We start from the raw sequence: 19,964 nt of genomic DNA on the forward strand, positions 1-19,964 counted from the left end.
TATATATATATATATATATATATATATATATATATATATTTATTTATATGCATGTATATACATATATATGTATGTATGTATGTATGTATGTATATTATACAGCATATATATATAATATATGTATATATATGTGTGTATACATAAATACACACATATATATATATATATATATATATATATATATATATATGTGTATATATGTGTGTATATATATTTATGTATATATATATATATATATATATTTACACATTCCATTTAAACCAATCAGATCTCAGCTAGGTCAGAACTGCTAGCGTCATTAATATGGTATAGTATAGTACATAAAAGACTAGAACTTTTTGCAGATGTTACACATATTAGTTAGACCAGGTTTTTACTTTGCTATTTTCCTGTTTGTTTTCAACAGAATAACATCATCGCTCTAATAGAAGTTAGCCGATGTTATGACACCTGGTATTGATTATTATTAAGATGATATTTCAAGTTTGTATATTGCATTATATATAGATTAAATTCACATTCTTTATTACTGACTTTTGATGTGAATGACGAGGAAATAAAAGGTAAACAAGGGAGCGATTAAAATCGCTTAATTTGCTTAGTTGACTTTGACTTCTTGTATTCAAACGAATTAAAAATAAAATACAAGTCTTTGGTATGGAAAAGTTAGGGAAGGATAAGACTCTCTCTCTCTCTCTCTCTCTCTCTCTCTCTCTCTCTCTCTCTCTCTCTCTCTCTCTCTCTCTCTCATTACGATAATCATAATCATTTTGACTTGGGAGAAAATACTTCGAGACGTACGAGATAAACCGGGGGTTACAAGGAAAGGCGACATGTAAAACTCTAAGGAAATACTTTGCCATGTTTCACTGTCATGGCCTTCCGCTCATTCCGACGTCCAAGCCATTTTACTAACGTAATTGTTGATCGACTCACTGAGTTAAAAACTTAGATTCCGATTTCATTCATCTTTAGTAAAAGAAATGTTGCATCATCAGAGGAACAATAACATCCTCTCTGTCCTGCTGAAGACGCCCGAGCAGCCATATTAATTAGGGATGTCCTGTTTTCCACCTTAGTGAAGGAGCTTAGAGATACGGGTTTGAAAAGTTTTGTCTTACCTCAAAATTTGTCTGAGAAGGAAACTGATCCTAATGTCATGTTTTGTTTGTGTGGCGTGTTTGAATTTACTTAGCTGATTTTATCATTGTCACTACTTTTGACAGGTTATGTAGGCACGGTATTTGTTAAATAAAAAAAGCTCTCTCTCTCTCTCTCTCTCTCTCTCTCTCTCTCTCTCTCTCTCTCTCTCTCTCTCTCTCTCTCTCTCTCTCTCTCGTCTTTAGGCATTAGTTTTAACTTCATTCTTAAATCTTTTTGACTGATTGTATTTTCAGCTCAAATGAAGAAGACATGTATTTTTTCTTAAAAAACGAAAGTTTTGCTGTACATCCTATTAAAAATGTTTATATTTTTTCATTTAGATTCTTTTTTATTTAATTTAGGAACTTGGTAAAAATTCTTAACTACACAGACATTTTAATAGGGGCTTTTTATTATTTGTACATGTTTGTGTATTATCAGTTTATATTACATGGATATACAGTGGGTCTATGTATATGTGATTAGCGACTTCATATACGAACTTACTTCATACAAATGTGCAAATTCAGTTTTTTCACACGTGCAGTTTATTTAGTTGTCATTACATACACACGCGCACACACACACACACATATATATGTATGTGTGAATATATATATATATATATATATATATATATATATATATATATATATATATATATATATATATATGTGTGTGTGTGTGTGTGTGTGTGTGTGTGTTCAGTATACTGTACATGTATGTATATATGTATGTATGTTTGTATATATCGTGTGGGTATGTAACTGACTAGATGCTAAATACATACATGTCTAGAGAAAATTCAACATGGACACATGGTCAAAACCTGTTGATGCAAATTTGTGTTACAGCAAAATTCTTGGGTATCATCTTCAACATGGTACCTCTCTTCAGCCATAATAACATACAGTGATTTTCCCTTCTCCATATATCCTGCGAAGGTTGTAGTTCCTCCTCCCCCTCTCTTTTATTTTCTACAGAGGGTGTAATCCTCCATCTCCCTTCCTTTATACTCTGCAGAGGGTGTACATCCTCCTTCTTCCTTCCTTTATATCCTGCAGAGGGTGTACATCCTCTTTCTCCTTTCCTTTCTACTCTGCAGAGGGTGTAATCCTCCATATCCGTTCCTTTATACTCTGCAGAGGGTGTAGATCCTCCCTCTTCCTTCCTTTATATCCTGCAGAGGGTGTACATCCTCCATATCCGTTCCTTTATACTCTGCAGAGGGTGTAGATCCTCCCTCTTCCTTCCTTTATATCCTGCAGAGGGTGTACATCCTCCATATCCGTTCCTTTATACTCTGCAGAGGGTGTAGATCCTCCCTCTTCCTTCCTTTATATCCTGCAGAGGGTGTACATCCTCCATATCCGTTCCTTTATACTCTGCAGAGGGTGTACATCCTCCATATCCGTTCCTTTATACTCTGCAGAGGGTGTAGATCCTCCCTCTTCCTTCCTTTATATCCTGCAGAGGGTTCCATCCTCCATATCCGTTCCTTTATACTCTGCAGAGGGTGTAGATCCTCCCTCTTCCTTCCTTTATATCCTGCAGAGGGTGTACATCCTCCATATCCGTTCCTTTATACTCTGCAGAGGGTGTACATCCTCCATATCCGTTCCTTTACACTCTGCAGAGGGTGTACATCGTCTTTCTCCCTTTCTTTACACTCTGCAGAGGGTGTACATCCTCCATATCCGTTCCTTTACACTCTGCAGAGGGTGTACATCCTCTGCCCATTAACGCAGGAATTGAAGAAGAAATCTGGAGTATAGAGACAGGCAAAATTTTCCCTCCTGCCTCCGTCAGGTTGTCCTGGCCACCAGTGGTATCCCATTTCCATGGGCTGTTGGGGCATCACCCAGTTCCACCTGCGAAAGGGGAAATCTTTACAGACTGTCTTATGCACCACTGTTCTGAAGTCGGGCGTTCTTACCTCGTTGAGTTATGCCCTCTGTTTAACTTCTTTTTGACTATTTATCTAATTATCTTTATTTTATGTTTGTTTCTCATAACATTGTTCATTTAATGTTCACAACATTGCTAATTTAATGTTCAGATATTATTCCCATTTTACCCCTTGCCTCAATATAGCGTCTTTGAATTAGAACGGATAGTTTTGTGCGTTGTTGGTTCCTCTTATTGTCAGTTTTTTTTTTCTTTTTTGAAGAAAGCTTGGAAAAAAATCAAGGAAAGAAGGAAAATGACAAAGTGGCGGCACAAAACACGCAAGTAATATAAACGAAAAAATATAAGAATAACAGTAGGCCTCTTAGACCCCAGTAAGTCAGCAGCGATAATGTAAATAGATTAGAAAGACATATCAGTCAACAGAACCTAAAAAAAGCTCCTCAGTCTTGCTGTCCAACCTCTCAAACTATTACTGATTACTGCAAAAGCTGAGTTTCTCCAAGTTTCACCTTTAAGTCTTGTTACTTTATTTAATTTGTATTGAGGATCATTTTATTTTGCTCTCCAACTACTCCAACTCCCTCTTTCATTGTCCTATGCCCTAGTGGTGGTTACAGCCTCTCTCTCTCTCTCTCTCTCTCTCTCTCTCTCTCTCTCTCTCTCTCTCTCTCTCTCTCTCTCTCTCTTAACGTCTAGGCTCTTGTGTTCTTTGCGCAAAACATCATTCTCTCTCTCTCTCTCTCTCTCTCTCTCTCTCTCTCTCTCTCAACGTCTAGGCTCTTGTGTTCTTTACACAAAGCAACACTCTCTCTCTCTCTCTCTCTCTCTCTCTCTCTCTCCCCAAATTTCAGTGTCTCGTTAGTCCGCAAGATAAACATTTTCTGCAAAGGAAATGTCCAGTGTATAGGTTGCCGTTAGTGTAATTACTCTCTTTTAACACTTGAACTCGTCCACGTGTAATATACGTTACTTCGTTAAGTGGCGTATATTACTGTGCAGAGAGAGAGAGAGAGAGAGAGAGAGAGAGAGAGAGAGAGAGAGAGAGAGAGAGAGAGGTCCGTGTACTTACTGTCCTTCAACGTCAGCATCGTTGCCTCCTATGTGGAATCCTTCGTCCCTCCAATCTGATGGAAGAAGATCGATAATTGTCATTTAAAGGATCGAAAAAAAGTCATTTAAGGGATCGCAAAATGTCATTTAAAGGATCGGGAAATGTTATCTAGAGGCTCGAATAATGTCTTTTAAGGGATCGAAAAATGTCATTTAAAGGATCGGAAAATGTCTTTTAAAGGATCGAAAAATGTCATTTAAAGGATCGGAAAATGTCTTTTAAAGGATCGAAAAATCTTTTGAGGATCGAAAAATGTCATTTAAAAATCGGAAAATGTCATCTAAAGGATTGAAAAATGTCTTTTAAAGGAGCGAAACATGTCATTTAATGGATCGGAAAATGTCATCTAAAGGATTGAATAATGCCTTTTAAAGGAGCGAAAAATGTCATTTAAAGGTTCGGAAAATGTTATCTAAGGGATCAAAAAATGTCATTTGAAGGATCGAAAAATGTCTTGTAAAAGATCGGAAAATGTCATTTCAAGGATCGAAAAATGTCATTTGAAGGTTCGAAAAATGTCATTTAAAGGTTCGGAAAATGTCATTTAAATGGTTGGAAAATGTAATTTAAAGGATCGAAAAATGTCATTTAATGGTTCGGAAAATGTCATTTAAAGGTTCGGAAAATAACATCTAAAGGATCAAAAAATGTCATTTGAAGGATCGAAAAATGTCATTTAAAGGATAGGAAATGTCATTTAAAGGATCGAAAATTGTCATTTCATCGGCCAGAAATAACGTTTAATTATGTTAAAACAGACCTGAGGAAATTACAAGCATGAAAACATTTTTGTTCTGTGACTTTTCAGTCTTTCCACATGTCCTTTTCCCAGTTCTTTTACTATAGGACTTTGTTGCTCCTAGTTATGGTAGAGTGCATCTTTTTTTTTTTTTATTATTTCTTTTATTTACATCAAATGGATTGAATTACTGTGCTTATGATGTAATGGCTATGGGTTATTACTCTCACCCACGAGGTTGGAAGGAGGTTTTGTTCACCTATGTCTGTTTGTCTGTCTTTTTGTCTCTGTTTTTCAGAAGATATTTGAAAAAGAATTATTTATTTGTTCACCCTTGCCTTTTTTGTCTCTCTTGTTTGTTTAGAAGATATTTAGTAAACGTTACTGATGGATTTTCTTATTTTATAGGTGGGATATGTGTCTGGGAAGATTTGATTAGGTGTTTAGATGAATGTAGAATTTTAACAAAAGTTTTTTTCAATTAGCACCCTTCTAACTGTAATAATTGTACACTCTAAAAAAGTTTTTTAGTAAATAGTACCCTTCTAACTGTGATAATTGTACTGTGATAATTGTACACTCTAAAAAAAGGTTTTTTTTTTATTATTGCCCTTCTAACTGTAATATTTGTACACTCTAAAAAAGGTTTTTTTAAATTAGTACCCTTCTAACTGTGATAATTGTACACTACTCACTTGGACCTTTGAACTAACAAAGAATATTTTTAGATACCTCCACAAACAAAGTTTCACGAGGGTTATGAATGATTTCAAACTCGCTAGGTGTCCGGAACCCGAAAACCAGCCGGTTCCATGGCGTCAGAATCAATGCTTGCAGTGGCTGGAATGGCGGAGGACTCAGACCTTTCCAGTAATCAGAAAGAAGACGCCTTTGCGAAAGCACTTGTTTTATTCGCAAACTTGACCGGAAAACTAAGTCTCTCTTCGGTTTACTCAAGGTCGAATAATGGGCCTCCTGTTACCAAAAAAAATGTTTTTCGAGACCTACCTCTGTGTGCGAGGATGTAGTCGATGATTTGGAAGTGGAGGTCGCCATCGTCCAAGAAGGCCAGATCCGCTGATTGGTCTTTGCAGAAGCTCCTGGCCTCGTACCACTCTCGCTTCTTGTCCATCGCGAACAGGAAGCAATATTCCAGATCCGTGGTGGAGTCGACGAAGCCCACGAAATCCCCCGTGCATATAGAAGCTGGAATGGTATGCCACTTGTCTCATATACATCTCAGCTTACCATTCTTGTCCAGAGGATGTTGGTTTTCTGTGGCTGCTCGCGGGGCATGAAGGGGCATTTAATTTTTTACGTTATTATTGATTATCAATTACTGGCTGTTTCAGCCGGGCACTCGATTCCCTTGCTTGGTTGAGTATTTTTCAGCTTTGCAATGGAATCTCTTGATTTTTTAAAATTTTACAATTAAGGGGATAAGTGTATAAATAATTTCAGCTGCTTTGATGTTATTTTGGCCAAATGATAGAAATCAGTGTTAACATGATTAGTATATCCCAACACAAAAGTAATCTTAAATAAAGGCAAATTTCCTTACATATTCCCATATTCACCTGTTACTCATATTTACTTAAATATTATTACTAACCGTGTGAAATAAATCTCTATAAATTGATAGAGACCTTTTAATTTAAGTCTGTTAAACAAATCACTTTAATACTAAAACTATTTCGTTGTGAATTTTAGAAGACTGATAAAGTTAATATATGAAATGTAACATAACTGTCATGGCCATGTTATGAAATTTGTTATTAGACCTTGCCTAAAGTGAATTTAGAGTTTTTTATGACATATACTTACAAATATGATGGAATTCCTTGCAGGAAAGGGTTAAGTGTCGAATGCTAGGAAAGAGAAACAGTTTTCAAGAAAAACTTACCCTTTGCTGATCCAATTAGCGCTGGAATAAAGAAAAATATGAAATTAGATTTTGTTTACGAACCTTGCGCCTTTCAAAGCCCCAGTTTCTTGACACAAACACACACACACACACACACACACTATATTTGTATTTGTACATTATATATCGTATATATATATATATATATATATATATATATATATATATATATATATATATATATATATATATATATATATGTTATATAATATTATATATATATATATGTGTGTGTGTGTATGTGTGTGTGTGTGTATATCAGATAAATCTACAGTTTTAGTAAACGCGATTTTGATCTTACACAGTCGCACAAGCAACTTTTTTTTGTCTCCATTAAGTACTATCAAACTGTCAAGTAAGAGACATATGATAGTGCTCTGAGAAGCAAATCCTGGAAATGTTTTAACATTTTTTTGGACAGTCATCCCAAGATAAATGAGTTAAATGTTTGTAATCATTGTGTAGAAATTTTAAATCGGTTATAAATATGCAATGAAACTTTTGAATCGGAGAAAAACAGCATTGATGCCTAGTATCTCAGATAGTATCTGAGAGAGAGAGAGAGAGAGAGAGAGAGAGAGAGAGAGAGAGAGAGAGAGAGAGAGAGAGAGAGAGAGAGAGAGAGACGGTTGAATGGCAATTTTGAATTCACTGAGGAGCAAACAGGTGGAAAGAATTTTGGATGAGTGCGGGGGGATTTATCGGCTGATAGTCATGAGATCGAGGAAGCTCGATCAACGGGAAATTTAAATTGAGTAGGAATTTCTGCTTCCTGAATCGTATCCTGTGTAGAATTCGGGAGGCTGTTGTGAATGCACGAAAAATTTCGTGCGATATGATATCCATTGGTACGACAGAAGCGTGGTTAACTGTTTCCGATGTTGAACAGCAAGGACAGTAGTAGAGAATAGAGGTGATTAAAACCCGGAAATTCAAACTGCTATAACCGTGTCTTGTTTTATGTTCAAGGATATCTAGATCTATTTTTGTATGAGTATCTTTTTTATTTCTCGGATTCAATGGAAAATTTGGATTATGATATCGAGACGGACGTAAGTGGTCGATGTTAAATATGATGGCGAAGCAATAGTTTAGAAGCAGAGAGAGAGAGAGAGAGAGAGAGAGAGAGAGAGAGAGAGAGAGAGAGAGAGAGAGAGAGAGAGAGAGAGTCTGACTAAATTTAGTGAAAAGCAGGTGCTGTGAAACTGTGGAAAAACTAAGCATTTAAAAACATTTCAACTGCAAAAAATTCCTCAGCGATTTAATTTTGTTTGGCAGAGAAAGGATGACCTTTAATTGTTTCTCATCATCCCTTTGAAAAGAACGGAAAGGGGCAAAAGACTGATAAATGTAGCCAAGATTCGTGAGATAGTCATACAAGACTTTAAAATGAGTTGATTCTGATGTTCATGATCTTCGCAAGATGACTAGTACAACCCCTTTGTCCAAACATGTTGATAACACACAGTTTGTAAATATTTGTTAGGAAACACACGTTAGCTTTGTCGCCATAGTACCGAAAGATGTGAGGAAATGTTTTATAATTGACTTTAATTTAAAGATCTCAGAATTATGATGATAATAATAACGTAAATAAAGAGATTATAATACACAAATAAAATCCTACCTGTAATGAGTAAGAAAATCATGACATTCCACATCCTGGCTAATGTTAAGCTGGTTGATCGTAAGCAGCTGAATTACTGAACATTTTCCGATAAAAAAATGAGTATTTAAAGCCTACGCACGGGTTTCCACTTGATGAATCTTAATATTTTTTGGGAAAAGAACAGCTGAATTATGGGAGGAGCGATAAGACTGATTAACATATTGGACTAAAGGACGTCGTCATATCGGAAAGGGTTGTTGACCTAGATTTGAAAGACGTGTAAGAGATGATAGTCGTCCGTGGAATAAAAAGAAAAAGTTTAAATATGCGCAGAAGTTGCTTCGGCGCAATCGGGTTTTCTGTACAGCGTATAATATTGTATGAAATTTTCAGCCATGGTCCGTGAAAATCTTAGCCGCGGCCCATGAAACTCAACCACGGCCCGGCGGTGGCCTCAGCCACGTCCCATGAAACCCTTAGCTTTGGCCCATGAAACTCAGCCACGACCCGGTTGTTGTTGGCACATATAGCGGCGTCATACACACGATCATGGCTAACTTTAACCTTAAATAAAATAAAAACTACTGTGGCTAAAGGGCTGCAATTTAGTATGTTTGATGACTGGAGGGTGGATGATCAACATACCAGTTTCCATCCCTCTAGCCTCAGTAGTTTTTAAGATCTGAGGGCGGACAGAAAAATTGCGGACGGACAGACAAATAGGCATCTCAATAGTTTTCTTTTACAGAAAACTAAAAACACATGATTGTTTATGGGCTCGAAGTGCAAAATATATTAGTATTGAGTGACAGTTTCTCATGTGATCGAAAATAAAATCATTCCTTGTGATCTTTTAAGGAGGGAAGTTCCTCCGAGTCGAAATGACGATAACTGATTTAGGTATTTAAAGAATGATACTTTTTGTGAGGTCAAAATTTAAACATTTGTTCATGGTATTTTCATTGCCTCTGGCCTTTTGCATAAGTCACCCTTGGACAAACTACAGTTTGTAAGTCTTCTTGCAAGGCTGCGGCTCCACTCCCTTGTGGGAAACGTATTTAGTCAGTATTTAAGGGACCTCATCTCTCTCTCTCTCTCTCTCTCTCTCTCTCTCTCTCTCTCTCTCTCTCTCTCTCTCTCTCTCTCTCTCAGCTACTGTAACCTATCAAAGGGCAAAGAGGATAACGGCAATATTCGGCCAAGAGCTGACTTCAGAATTGGGTTTTGGGAGCACCATGGACTCGGAATGATATTATTTGCTCGTGGAATTTTTAGAATCGAAAATAATTGCATTTGATATTTATAGGACGATGGTTGCTCACGCGATCGAAAGGATGTTGGCTACTCCTGGTCTTGTAAAGATAATGGTTGCTTATTATACATGAAGGAGTGCTTTTAAGTATTCGAAGCTTGACTGTTGCTCTTGGGAACAGTGGCATGTACAGGAGGCTGGTTGTTCTTCGGATCAGGAAGAAAATACTGTAGTTGCCAGCTGTATGTGAAGGCAGATGGCTTTTCATTTAATCAAGACGGTGAAGGTCGATGGTTGTAGTTCAAGGTCAAGGTTGTAATTGAATCAAAATATATTGGTATTTGGATAAAGAACATAAAGAGCTTGTTTTTAGTATTTAAAGGCTGGTGGTCAATCTTGAGGTCAAGAAGACGAGGTTGCTCATAGTATTGAAAGAAAATGGCTGCCTTTGAAGTCGAATAGTGATCATTAATGGCGGTATTTCAAGGCTAATGATTTGCTCAAGGATCGAAAAGGTGATATTTGATTTTTGGCTTTTAAAAAAAATGGATTTTATGACATCAGAAAGATGAGGGTTTTCTTGAGGATCAAGAAGCTTATTGCTTTCCAGGATATGCCTTGATTGAAGTATCTACATAAGGATTTTAAGGTCACCTGCTCAGGAACGCTAGAGTGCCCTTGGTTGTTGGGGGTGGTGATTAAATGAAGACTGGTTTGTACAAATTGTTGCAGTAAGCTATCATGCAAGCCGTTGGTATAAACAATGTTATGTAATTCTACTCTTCTGGAAGAAGAATACTACACTACTTAAGGAAAGAAGAAGCGATAAAAATAATGTACTGGGTTAGGGAGTGAGAGTACCTAGACAGCTGTGTGAAAATATATATGATAATATATATATATATATATATATATATATATATATGTGTGTGTGTGTGTGTGTGTGTGTGTGTGTGTGTGTGTGTGTGTGTGTGTGTGTGTGTGTGTGTGCAATGCGCGCATGCTTGGGCTGTGTATTGAGATTAAGCTCCAGTTTTTTTTTTTTTTTTACCTGGGAGGTCCCAGCTATTTAGCATTTAACCCCTCTTCAGCTCTTTGTGTCTAAAACTTGGAAAACATTGTCAGCACAAAGGGGCATGTGAGGGGTTTAAGATAAAATTTGTAGAAACTGACCCACAGTCATTTTCTGTGTATCGGGGTTGCCGGGAATGTTTAGCTGTAATGTTCATCCAAGCGCATTCTATTCTTCTTAGAAAGCTGGTGGCTTTCTTTTGTCTCGTTCCATATTAATTTGTACACGTAATAATAATAATAATAATAATAATAATAATAATAATAATAATAATAATAATAATAATAATAATAATAATAACCTCGCTATGAATGGTAGTTCTTCAATGCATATGTCATGAAATAGTATTGAAAAGTATCGAAATTTCTGTATCGTACCTTATGTGTAAGAAAGATTAAGTTCGCAACGGCTTTCTCGTTTTCAAGCATTTAAAAAAGTTCAGCAAATTCATCAGAACGTCTTCCCTGTTCTGTGTTAATCAGATAATCAGTTACCGGTGGTTTTGTATTTTTGGCATCTAGCAAAAAAAAAATTGATTCTCATTTGTTTTATTTCATTAGGAATGACAGTATCATCAGAACTCTGTTTCTTGAGAACCAAATCTGAGCATTGGAAAATGTCTTGTGATTTGTTGTGAAGATGGAGATAAGCAGAAAGCAGCTTTGTGTGATCTTCCATCGAGATCAGCGCATTTTCTAAAGACGAAGTAACGCGATGAAAAGATTCTGTGGTACTTAAGATGAAGAGTGAGACATTGACATTCCTTACGGGAGGACCATGGAGGCGTTCCCAGAATGTTATCACCGCGTTTGCAATGAACGTTCAAACGTTTTAGCACATTTATATCTGTTTATTTATCTGCTAATTTATTTTTCTTTTTAGTAAGTTAGATCCCTTCTCTCTGTATTTCTCTTTGCCTTCTCTTACTTCCTAATGAGCACCGTATTCTTTGGAAGCTTGGATTTGAAGCCAGCGGCCCCTTTAGTGGGTTTGTTCCATATGAATAGGGTTCATCTTCTGAATAATAATAATAATAATAAAAAACACTTAATCTATTTATTCTTTTGTAGGCGAAGCGTAAGTTAGATCATGCAGATAGTGTACATCGTCTGCCCATTTTTACAGGAATTGTACATGAAGTCTACGTAGTAGAGGCAGCAGTAGTTTTCTGCAGTGCCTCCGTCGGGTTGGCCAGGTAACCAGTGAGGAAGCCCCATGCTCACAGAAGTATCGTCCATAATCCACAGCCACCTGAAGGAAGAATTCACGATAAATTAGATAAAATCAATATATAAAATGGGAATATGAGAGAAAGGTAGCAGGGTGTAAGCAAGAGATTCGGAAGCGGTTTGAATTGTCTCTAGGAATCAAGGTGACAATGTCCGGAGGGATTGTTCAGCTAAAATGTTTAATCTTTTAAAGTAGGATCCAATGGAGTAAATTACAATAATTGGTTTAGGTATTTAAAGAATGATACCTGAGCCAGACCGTTTTCCAGTGGCGGTATTAGGAGCATACTGATTGACGGATGTATCCATCTCAGTGTCACAATTATCGGATGTGCTTATATATTCGCAGACCTTGGACTTGACAACAGCCGGAACATGTGTGAATATGAGGTCTAATCTGTCACTAGAAATACGCATTGGTTCCTCAGTTAGCTGGAAAAAATTGGAGGATACACAGAACTCAAGAGTAGACCGGCCATGTTGATCTGTGGAATTTGAATTAAGCTACTCTCTGTGCTTTGCATTGCAGTCTCCACAAATAACGTGTGAAGCTTTTTAATCCTGTGACTTAGCCATGCTAATCCTCTCCAAGAGAGAATCATATATAAAACTGTCGATATTTGGACTGTGGTAAACAGCAAATGTAAACGTTCTTAGCGACCACACTTCAGTTTTTCTGATGATAAATAGGTCGTCCTGACTTAGTGTATACAGCCATACCTTGTGCATGTGGGATGTTACGCCGATAAAGTCGGGGCCATCAAATCCTGGGACTAAAAACTCAACCTTTGACCTGTTACTACTTACAAGTGTCTCAGATAAAATCATCAAATCTAGATATGGGCACAACTCTGGAGATCAAGAAAATTTGACCCTAAGCATCGAATATTTGAGCAAAGTACTCTGCAATTTTTCTTACATTAATGAATAGCAGGCCCAAGTTTCAGTTCATTGTATCCCCAAAAAATTAAAATTAACAACATAAAATTAGTAACAAAACTAATAAACAGACCATAACAACAGCAGCACTATGTTCAACAGAACAATGAGCAATAATACAATCAAAAACAATAGCATTTACGTTATAATATACAAAAATTCCATTGAAAGTATAAATAAATCTGACCACATGTCTTTGAAAAAAGCGTCGGAAACAACTGATCTACAAGGTGAAATCAGCACACCTTGTAAGGCAAATAAGACCCCGGCCTGGTTTGCCACAACAATTGGGGGGAGGCCAGTCAGGATGGATTTCGAAATTATGAAAAGCCTAGAGGGAAAAGATTAGGTACAGAAGGTGCTTTCCAAATAATCCAACGAGCAACTTTTCCTTTCTCATCAGTCTGTCGTACACACTTTTCGAAAAAGACAGGAAAATGAACAAAAAAGAGGAAAGAAACATGCCTGACTGTACCCTCAAACAAAGGAACTCAAACCCAAGACAATGGAAGGCCACGGTACTATGACTATGGCACAGTCCAAGGTTGGAGAGCAAGGTTTGCATTCAGAGTAACCTTCTCTTAGAAGGGTCGCCTACGAAGGCTAAAGGGTCCCTTCCTCCCACTGGTTTCATTTCGGAGTGCCCTTCTCCTAGAAGAGTTGCCGACCAAAAGAGTCTCGTCTGCTCTAACTCGTGTAGCCATGGACGTCACACCTTGAGGTGAGTGTTGTTAGAAAAGTCACATTAACTCGCTATGGGGAAAGTCCCAACTTTTACTTTCCCTTTGCATTATTGCTTTCTTTCTGTCAGACCAGGCAAGGCCATTAGGTTGCATGTCTCATCTGAGTAAATGCAAGTTTCCTAACCGGCTGCTGAGGTATTTCTCCTCAAATATTGTCCTAAAAAATTCCAAGAGAAGTTCTTGGTTAGTTTCCGAAATACTCTCACCAATATTTATGTTCCCCTAGCCTGACAGACACATAGGCAGTTGCTACTGCGAGATTACACTTGCATCATGTCGATGACCTCTTTACTGGGAAGCTAAATTATAAATCACTTCGTTCAGTCGATTTACTTACTGTCCTTCGTGAAGTTCATCAGTGCAGCCAATGTGAAATGCCTCGTCTTTCCATGCTGAGAAAAAAAGAGAAAGGTTAAACAGCAAAGTGAAAGTTATAATGGAAATTTAAAGTCAAGCGGATCTCACAATTACGAAGGAAACGGAAGCTCATATTGTTTAAAATTAAGTATATCTTAGTTTAACCAGACCACTGAGCTGATTAACAGCTCTCCTAGGGCTGGCCCGAAGGATTAGATTTATTTTTACGTGGCTAAGAACCAGTTGGTTACCTTAGCAACGGGACCTACAGCTTATTGTGGAATCCGAGCCACATTATAGCGAGAAATGAATTTCTATCACCAGAAACAAATTCCTCTTGTTCTTCACTGGCCGGTCGGAGATTCGAACCCGCGACCAACAGAGTGATAGCTGAGAACGGAACCCGTTCGCCCAGCGAGGAACACAACGACAAAGGATCTTTTATCACCGGCAACCTTGTTTTATTACAAGTACCTTGTACGTGTATGGAATTAGACTCGATAATATTACGTTTCTATTGAAGTTAAAAATTGACAGGCAGGATTCATTAGGATCTGAACCCGAGTCTTGTCCGTGCGGTAATAATGAAGTCTACGCTCACTAAATGTAACTAACTATCCTATTAGATTGGATAAGGATGTTTTTTCAGTAGCCGGCTGTTTCTGTAACTCTCGGCTTTCTGTCGATGATCGTTATCCAGATGAGACTTCGTGTGTTTTGGAGATCATATTGTTTTATTATTATTATTATTATTATTATTATTATTATTATTATTATTATTATTATTATTATTATTATTATTATTACTGGTGAAAAAAATTCACTCTGATTTAAGTGTAAATATATATTTAGAAATATATAAACAACGAGAGCTTTCGAGAATCTGCTTGATTCCTCGTATTATTATTATTATTATTATTATTATTATTATTATTATTATTATTATTATTATTATTATTATTATTATTATTATTATTAAAAAATACTCATAGCAGCATGAGTCTTAAAATGGAGAAGCAAATCCACAGTTATGTATATGTACATACATTTAAAGATGAATCAGTACAGATAGCTTTCGGGAACTTGTTCGGGGAACCCGAAGAAGTTCCTGAAAGCTATCGGTACTGATTCATCTTTAAATATATGTACATATACATAACTATGGATTTGCTTTCTATTATTATTATTATTATTATTATTATTATTATTATTATTATTATTATTATTATTATTATTATTATTGGTCAGTTTCCGCCTCGAGGGTTATTATTATTAAATTGTCACTGCTATTGTAAATGTTAAGTATTTTACCATTAACATTATTCGGCGTAGAAGGACCACAAAGCCTCACCTTCGTTCCCGAGGATGTAATCTATGACTTGGTAATGCAGTTGTCCTGGGTCCAGCTTTGCCAGGACAGAGCTCTTGGCCACGCAGTAGTCCTTAGCCGCGTGCCAATCTCTCTTCCTGTCCATGCCGAAGTGAATGCAGGTCCCCATGGGAACCGCAGGATCCGGGAAGAATTCTATAAATTCCTCAGGACACTCTGGAAGGATATGGTTTCATGGAAGATATGCCTGTGAGAGTGATGATAATTATTATTATTATTATTATTATTATTATTATTATTATTATTATTATTGCTTTCCGTAACTTCAAAGAAGCATTGATTGTGTGTGTGTGTGTGTGTGTTTGTGTGTGGGGCATGTATGTCTGTAAGTATATGTGTGTGTGTGCATGTATGTATGTATGTGTACATATATATTTATATATGTGTGTATGTATGCTTATATATATGTATATATATGTGTATGTATGTATATATATATATATATATATATATATATATATATATATATATATATATATATATATATATATATATATATATCAACTATTATTATCTATATCACCATGATTATTCCCTTAATCTACAAGGCCTTCATTGAAACGAAAACTTTGAGAGTAATCTTTTTCCTGATAATTAGACTTAGCATAATTTTTATATTGAAATAAAGCCTTTGTAAATAATTTCGTCCTTTAACTGCCATAGATTGACACCATCAACCTGCAGAAATAATTCGCCAGGTTGTCGATTAAATTTTTCAAGACCAATGATTTTCTTAAATATTCATTAATGCCTAACATTAATTTCTACCAAGTTAACTACTTTCGGCAGAGTATAGTGTCTATCACGTTTTAGGGATAGAAATCTTGCGTTGTTGTAACGCCACAAACGCGTTGTTGTAACGCCAGTTTGTGGGACTACATCAATCAATATTAAGAGAAATACGGATTTATGAGCGATTGAAGTAGGGCGGTAACACACGCTGAATTGCATTACAGTACAGTATGTTTACTCACGTGCTTGTCCAGGTTGGAATCCAATAACAGCTGGAAAAAAGGAACAAGTTTTCCGAGTAAGTATTGAATAATATATATAACTATACATATGTATAAGTATGTATATTATATATATTTACATATATATTATGTACATATATATTTCATAATATATATATACAGTATATACATAATATATTTACACATATAATGTATGTATATTCTCGTATACGACGTGTCATTTACTGTATATATCATTTTTAATTCCTCAAGCTATACACTGAAATATCCAGACGAATAAAAGTCGGAATTGTAGAGGTATCTATCAGCGGAATTTCACCTACCGCATAACAGCGCGATGGCTAAGAAATTCCTCATGACTGCACTCCGGCTGCTGTTGCAACGTCAATTAAGCAAGCACTTGAATGAAACGCTGTGCTTGCCCCGACTGCAGTCGCATTTATAATCTTGCAGTGGGATGGGATTCTTATCGGTGTTGAGAGAGAGAGAGAGAGAGAGAGAGAGAGATAGTGTAAAAAGACAGTATGTGGAAGCTAAGTTGTTTGCATTCGTAAACACAGGCGAGTGCACCTTTTCATCATTTTTTTAAGAGACATATTAGCGTAATGCTTTTATAATAGATGATGATTTGGATGTGAGGTTTTACCTTTCTTGTGCCACCCCGCTCCAAAGGAAAAAGAGGTGTATTGGGAAGAATATAAATATAAATAAATATATATATATATATATATATATATATATATATATATATATATATATATATATATATATATATATATATATATAATGGCTCCATCAAGCGTTGCTACTCATGGTGTGTGAGCAACTTTTTCCATTTAACACATTTTCCCTTGTCCATATCTCTTCACCATCACAGCACGATGGCCCTCTTTGACATTGTTTCTCCAGACTTCATTCAAGACAGTTTTGTTCCTCAAGTTTAATTATTTATAATATACAGTATATATATATATATGTATATATATGTGTGTGTTGATAGTGTCAATGTCTTCTAACAAAATTTAGTCGTTTTGTTTATCAAAACTCTCTTTCCAAATGGCCGAATAATTGCTTTTTTTAGTATCAGTGTCATTCCACGGAACTATTTTGAGAAATTCTCACTGTTTTAACATGATTTTGAACTGCAGCTGAGTCCGGTTTTTTTTTTTAATGTTCCTTAGTTGGGTTTTGGGAAGGAATGATGGTCGCATGATGTTATTAAAAATCAGTGCTGCTTTGGTAAATTATGAAGGAATGCTGCATACTATGACATATATATACTGTATAACTAATGATATTTGTTTGCAGTACCACAGATTTTTGTTTTAATTAGTGAACAATTTGAGCATCAGTAATGTACATAAATGAATAATTCAGTTGTATACATCACAGCAGCCTTCCTCTGACCAGAATTGTCACTTGTTAAAAGCAGACTGTTATTATCCAAATCAGAATGTATTGAGTTAAGGGAAAAATGGAAAGAATATTTTTGACGGTGGTGTCGAACTTGCAGTTTTCAAAATCAGGACTTTGTATTTATATATTTTTTTTTAGTTTTTTAATACATTAATTGTTGAATGTTGTTTATCACAAATATCTTCTTTTCATTTTTCACGTGGCATTCATCATGTAGAGGCTACTTAGACGTTAAATACAATAATAATAATAATAAATAATAATAATAATAATAATAATAATAATAATAATAATAATAATAATAATATCGTTCCTCTCTTCAAGGTTGTCGAAATTGACAGCACACAAATTTCATTCAGTTTTTAAGCAAATATTTCATGAAAAACACGTACAAAGTTCAACTGATATTTATTTTTTTTTGTGCATAAAATGTTCTGTTATTTCAGTGTCTCCATTTTTTGGTACACGTAACTATTCAACTTTATATCAATGTTGGCAGGAAGTTTTTTTTGCTTCTCCTGTCTGTATTTTTTTTTTATTTTGAAAAGATTCAAAAAAGTTTGGAAAGAGATTTGTTCAGGAATTTCGTCTGTAAAACAATCTGTTTTCCCTTTTATTTAATTGTTGATATTTGAACATATTTTCAATAAAATCAGTTGTACTATTTTGATTTCTAAACATCTCGATTTAATTAGCACCTTTTAAGCATAATGGCTACGGCAGGAAATCATTAACCCTTTTTAATTATCCGGTTTGGACGCTGTTTCTTCCCCTCTACTGCCAAGCTTTGGAACTCCCCTCCTGCTTCTGTTTTTCCTGACTCTTGCAACCCCACTGTAAGAGGCAGGTCTGGCACTTCCACCTTGATCAAGCCCCACCTTGTATCCTTATCCCCCACCCTCCTCTCTCTCTCTCTCTCTCTCTCTCTCTCTCTCCTCTTCTTCTAGCCTGGCTGTAAATAACCTTAAGTTGCCCGTTCCTTTGGCCCCTGCTCAACCTTTGAATTCTCTTCCTGCTTTCGTGTTCTTTGAGTCTCATAGTTTTTTTTTTTTCGGGCCTGGGCGAGGCAAAGGGATTGTTTAACCCGTGCCGTCGGGGTATTAATAAAGCGGTAATTGTGTTCTGAAGGCGTTGCCCATTTTAATTTTACCTCTTAATATTGTTTCGTCTCTTAGTTCAACCATTGTGTCTTATAACAGTTGTTTCATGTTGACCTGTTTCTGTTAAAAGCCCCTGCTCTTCAAGTATTCTCTGCCATACTTATTGTTTCTTATTTTGATTATTTCATTATTCTCGAGGCCACGTGTATACTTTTTAATCAGTTTCTTTTTTACTTATATGAATCTTGTATAGAAGATTTTACATAATACCCGTTTAAGCTTTTTTTTTTCTTATGGTTTGTCCATTAGTCAGTTATTTTTTCCCATTAGCCAGTTATTTTCAGTTATCTTCCGTATTGCGCAGAGCGTTTCAGAGAAGCTTGACGGAGGAAACCAAACATATGTCCTCAAGTGCTGATAAACTGCGCCAGCGATATGGCGTATCTGACGGAACCTAGTTTCTGTGGTTTCGAGAATAATACTCTCACAAACGCAGTGTGGTCAGATTCTCACATTCTGTCTGTTTAAGATGATAAAAAAGAAGTTATTCCGCTCTCGTAGAACAGAGAAAATGAATAAAAATTTTCTTAACAGTAATTTCACATCCGTTCTTTCTGCTCGAAGTTTTGCATGACATCAAATTTCATTTACACTCGTGTAAAATTGGGAATGGTATAAACTTCAGTTTCTCAATTTTCATTGTAATAAGATATGAAGTTAATATCGTATTCACTGTTATTGTTTATACCTCGATGAACTGTTTTTGAGAGTTGTTAATGTGATGTAGTTGATTTTTTTTTCTGCCTCTACTGTTTTTTTTTTTTTTTTTTTTTTGTAAAATATCATATATACATATATATATATATATATATATATATATATATATATATATATATATATATATATATATTATATGTGTTGTGTGTGTGTGTGTGTGTGTGTGTATGTGTGTGTGTGTGTGTAGAAAAACTACCGGGAAGCTGTAAAATAAAATGCCAGGTATCAAGAACTTATTCCTGTTCATGGTATGGACTGCAACAAAGAGTGGAATCTTA

At 35.8% G+C, this 19,964-nt stretch overlaps 3 protein-coding genes across 8 annotated transcripts in view; 1 reads left to right on the forward strand and 2 right to left on the reverse strand.

The window, feature by feature from the left end:
* The window catches only part of LOC136826992 (prostaglandin E2 receptor EP2 subtype-like), a 534,455-nt gene that overhangs the window by 470,527 nt on the left and 43,964 nt on the right, over positions 1 to 19,964 (forward strand). The window lies entirely within an intron of this gene.
* Positions 1,825 to 8,505, reverse strand: LOC136826528 (uncharacterized). Its single transcript, XM_067083713.1, has 5 exons — positions 8,456 to 8,505; positions 6,808 to 6,828; positions 5,913 to 6,110; positions 4,124 to 4,178; positions 1,825 to 3,014 (listed from the first exon to the last, which is right to left on the reverse strand). Exons 1-5 carry the CDS (start codon positions 8,487 to 8,489, stop codon positions 2,849 to 2,851), a joined length of 474 nt encoding a protein of 157 aa, XP_066939814.1. The 5' UTR covers positions 8,490 to 8,505; the 3' UTR covers positions 1,825 to 2,848.
* LOC136826990 (hepatic lectin-like) lies at positions 11,804 to 16,844 on the reverse strand. Its single transcript, XM_067084638.1, has 5 exons — positions 16,717 to 16,844; positions 16,394 to 16,423; positions 15,381 to 15,575; positions 14,010 to 14,064; positions 11,804 to 12,012 (listed from the first exon to the last, which is right to left on the reverse strand). Exons 1-5 carry the CDS (start codon positions 16,748 to 16,750, stop codon positions 11,844 to 11,846), a joined length of 483 nt encoding a protein of 160 aa, XP_066940739.1. The 5' UTR covers positions 16,751 to 16,844; the 3' UTR covers positions 11,804 to 11,843.

This window comes from Macrobrachium rosenbergii, chromosome 41, assembly GCF_040412425.1.
Source record: "Macrobrachium rosenbergii isolate ZJJX-2024 chromosome 41, ASM4041242v1, whole genome shotgun sequence".
NCBI lineage: Eukaryota > Metazoa > Arthropoda > Malacostraca > Decapoda > Palaemonidae > Macrobrachium > Macrobrachium rosenbergii.